This window comes from Montipora capricornis, chromosome 3 (genome assembly GCF_036669925.1).
Source record: "Montipora capricornis isolate CH-2021 chromosome 3, ASM3666992v2, whole genome shotgun sequence".
Taxonomy (NCBI): Eukaryota; Metazoa; Cnidaria; class Anthozoa; order Scleractinia; family Acroporidae; genus Montipora; species Montipora capricornis.
In genome coordinates this window covers 1,150,358-1,152,857 of record NC_090885.1, presented here as the reverse complement: position 1 = coordinate 1,152,857, position 2,500 = coordinate 1,150,358, and the positions used below count along the sequence as shown (strand labels likewise).

The following is a 2,500-nucleotide window of genomic DNA, read 5'->3' as shown; positions in this document are numbered from 1 at the left end:
TTTAGAGCAAAACAAACAAACAAAGCAACTTTTCCTTTATGTCCAAAAGGGTACAGATAATTGTTATTTAATCCCAGTTGAAAATAAAAATTCGATCTTCATTCCTGAACAAAGAAAGAACCGATTAAACCACCTTTTAAAAATACGCATCCACTTTAAATAACGCATCTGTAAAAATAACAAACGGTTTAGTGCCCAAGGAAAGATTTTGTGGAGTAACTTCTCGTACTAAGTATGAGCTATAACCTCTTACTAGTATTCTGTTTTGCCGTTGTCGTTCTCTTTCGCTCTCCTTTCGTTTCTGTTGTAGACATAGGTCCTCCAGGCATCATGTAACATTATCAGAGCTTTTAAAGATATGTCAAAACTTGCAATACAGAGAAAAAAGCAGCTCTAATCAAATTAAAAATAGCACTCAGCTTTAAGTGTATATCCCTCCGATGCTTGACTTGAATAACTGCAGCGGCTGTAGACCACCGATATCATATGTCAAACTGGATTGAAACCAGCGAAAAATGCAGAAAGAAAACATCTTTCAAACCGTTTTCCTCCTGAACACGAAAAGGGGTTGACTGTGTAAAAACTATAGTTGATGTCGTATTGCCGTGTAGCCGCGTCGAGCTACAGAAAGCGCGCGAAAAATGAAGCCTGGCTTATGTTTAGGTGAGTTAACCCGGGTTGAGCCTGCAATCCAATCGAAAATCAGTACCTGGTCAGCGGCCAACTTCAAAAAACAGCTGGCCCCGGTGAGTTCTAAGCTTGAGCCCGCAATATAGTCACGTGATACTGGTCAGCGGATACCTTGTTTTGACAGGTGTCAATTGATCAAAACATGGACGTCCAATTGCAATATCAAAGATGTATGCTGTCAACTAGTATGATACCGATCACATTGGCATACATGGGGGGTGGACGTACGTACGTACGGACGGTCGATGACGTCATGGTTGTAAAACCAAGATTTCTCGCATTGATGGTTTACCTAATTTTCTTAACAATGGTGCTCCGCGCGCGCGCGCCCTCGACGAAAAGAAAAAGTAATTATAAGACCCTGTCATATCGGACAACAAGGACACCTGGCGAGTGCTTTATAAGATCCTAGCCAAGAAAAAAAAAAATTCAGATAAATTGAACTCAACTGTCAGCAACAGCAATCACGATGTCTCAGACTTGTTGTGTTGCGACTAGCCGTTGTTTAAGCAACGACCAGCCCAACGTCTACGAAAACCCAATTCGAAATAAAAGTAAGCGCTCTCGTAATTACTCTATCGCGATTACTCTCTCCTATTCACTTTGGAGAATACGGGCGGATTATCCTGCAACTGGATTCGTGCGAGCAGTTTTAACGTAAAGATAGAAAATGAACGTACGTTCAATATGTTGTGGTAAAGGCCTAATATTGGCTCATTTACGTTGCTCTTTTTCAGACTGCGACTTAAAAGTGCACTAGAATGTGTGCCGCACAGCCAGCACGAAAATATTTCCTCTTTCAAACAATAATTTGTTACGATTGACGCAGCCGCCGTCGTTGCTTAAAATCCTCAGTGACTGACAAATCCCAACAAACGATTGAGCAATTTCTCAACCATTGGATTTAGCTGGGAAAGGAAATGCCACCTATATCTTCGTTACACATAACTTTCCTTGATGTATGTTTTTTTTGTTATTGGTTACCATTTTGTGTTCCCATGTTGCGGAATTTGGTGAGTCCCCGGCTGATTTCTAGGTGAAGGTTCGATTTCTGCACGACCCGCACCAGAACCTACATGAAAGTATTTTCAACTGTATTGCTGATCACTATTGACTCTACAGCTTCCCTTGAGTGTGCTTACCGTTGGACACAGTGTCGTTGTAACTAATAACTGTGTACGTAGCTTGGAAGTACATCCACCACCAATAAAGGTGCATGTCTGCAACCTCCACGTGCACTCCTAGGCTCTGACCTTCGTGCGAGTAAAATGTTTCAATAGAGACCTTAAGATTTGAGAACGGCGTCTTCTCCTAGGACGTCACGGCATATAAAGGCCTGGGGCGAGAACGCCGTCCTTTGCGCGGGAACTTTAGACTTAAGAAAGATAAACACGACGGGAACTTTTTCTAGCGCCTTGCTCGAGAATGGCGTCCTTCAGGAAAGCGCGTGACGAACTTCTTGTAAGTTTTTGCGAGGAAATAATCAATGAGGATGAGTTTCTCATGTTGTATGATGCTAACAAATCGAAAAATCCAGAGTATCCTTTTTGGAATTATGAAAGATTTACGTTGCAAGGTAAAAGTGAGGCCGAGTGTAAGACAGATTTACGTTTCGAAAAATACGACATTCCTCTCTTGGTTGATGTTCTTGGCTTGCCTGACGAAATAAAGTGTAAACAAGGAACAATCTGTGACAGTACTGAAGGATTATGCATCGTTCTCAAAAGGCTGGCATACCCTTGCCGCTACAGCGACCTCATAAGCACTTTCGGCAGACCTGTCCCTGAAATCTCCATGATAAGTAATACAG

The 2,500-nt window shown here is 42.0% G+C and overlaps 1 protein-coding gene across 1 annotated transcript in view; it reads left to right on the top strand.

The window, feature by feature from the left end:
• Nucleotides 1-2,115: 2,115 nt before the first annotated feature.
• Nucleotides 2,116-2,500, top strand: part of LOC138041862 (uncharacterized) — a 1,437-nt gene continuing 1,052 nt past the window's right edge. The window contains exon 1 of the mRNA XM_068887542.1: nt 2,116-2,500. This exon is cut by the window's right edge and continues 279 nt beyond it. Coding sequence (XP_068743643.1) covers nt 2,116-2,500 — 385 coding nt within the window.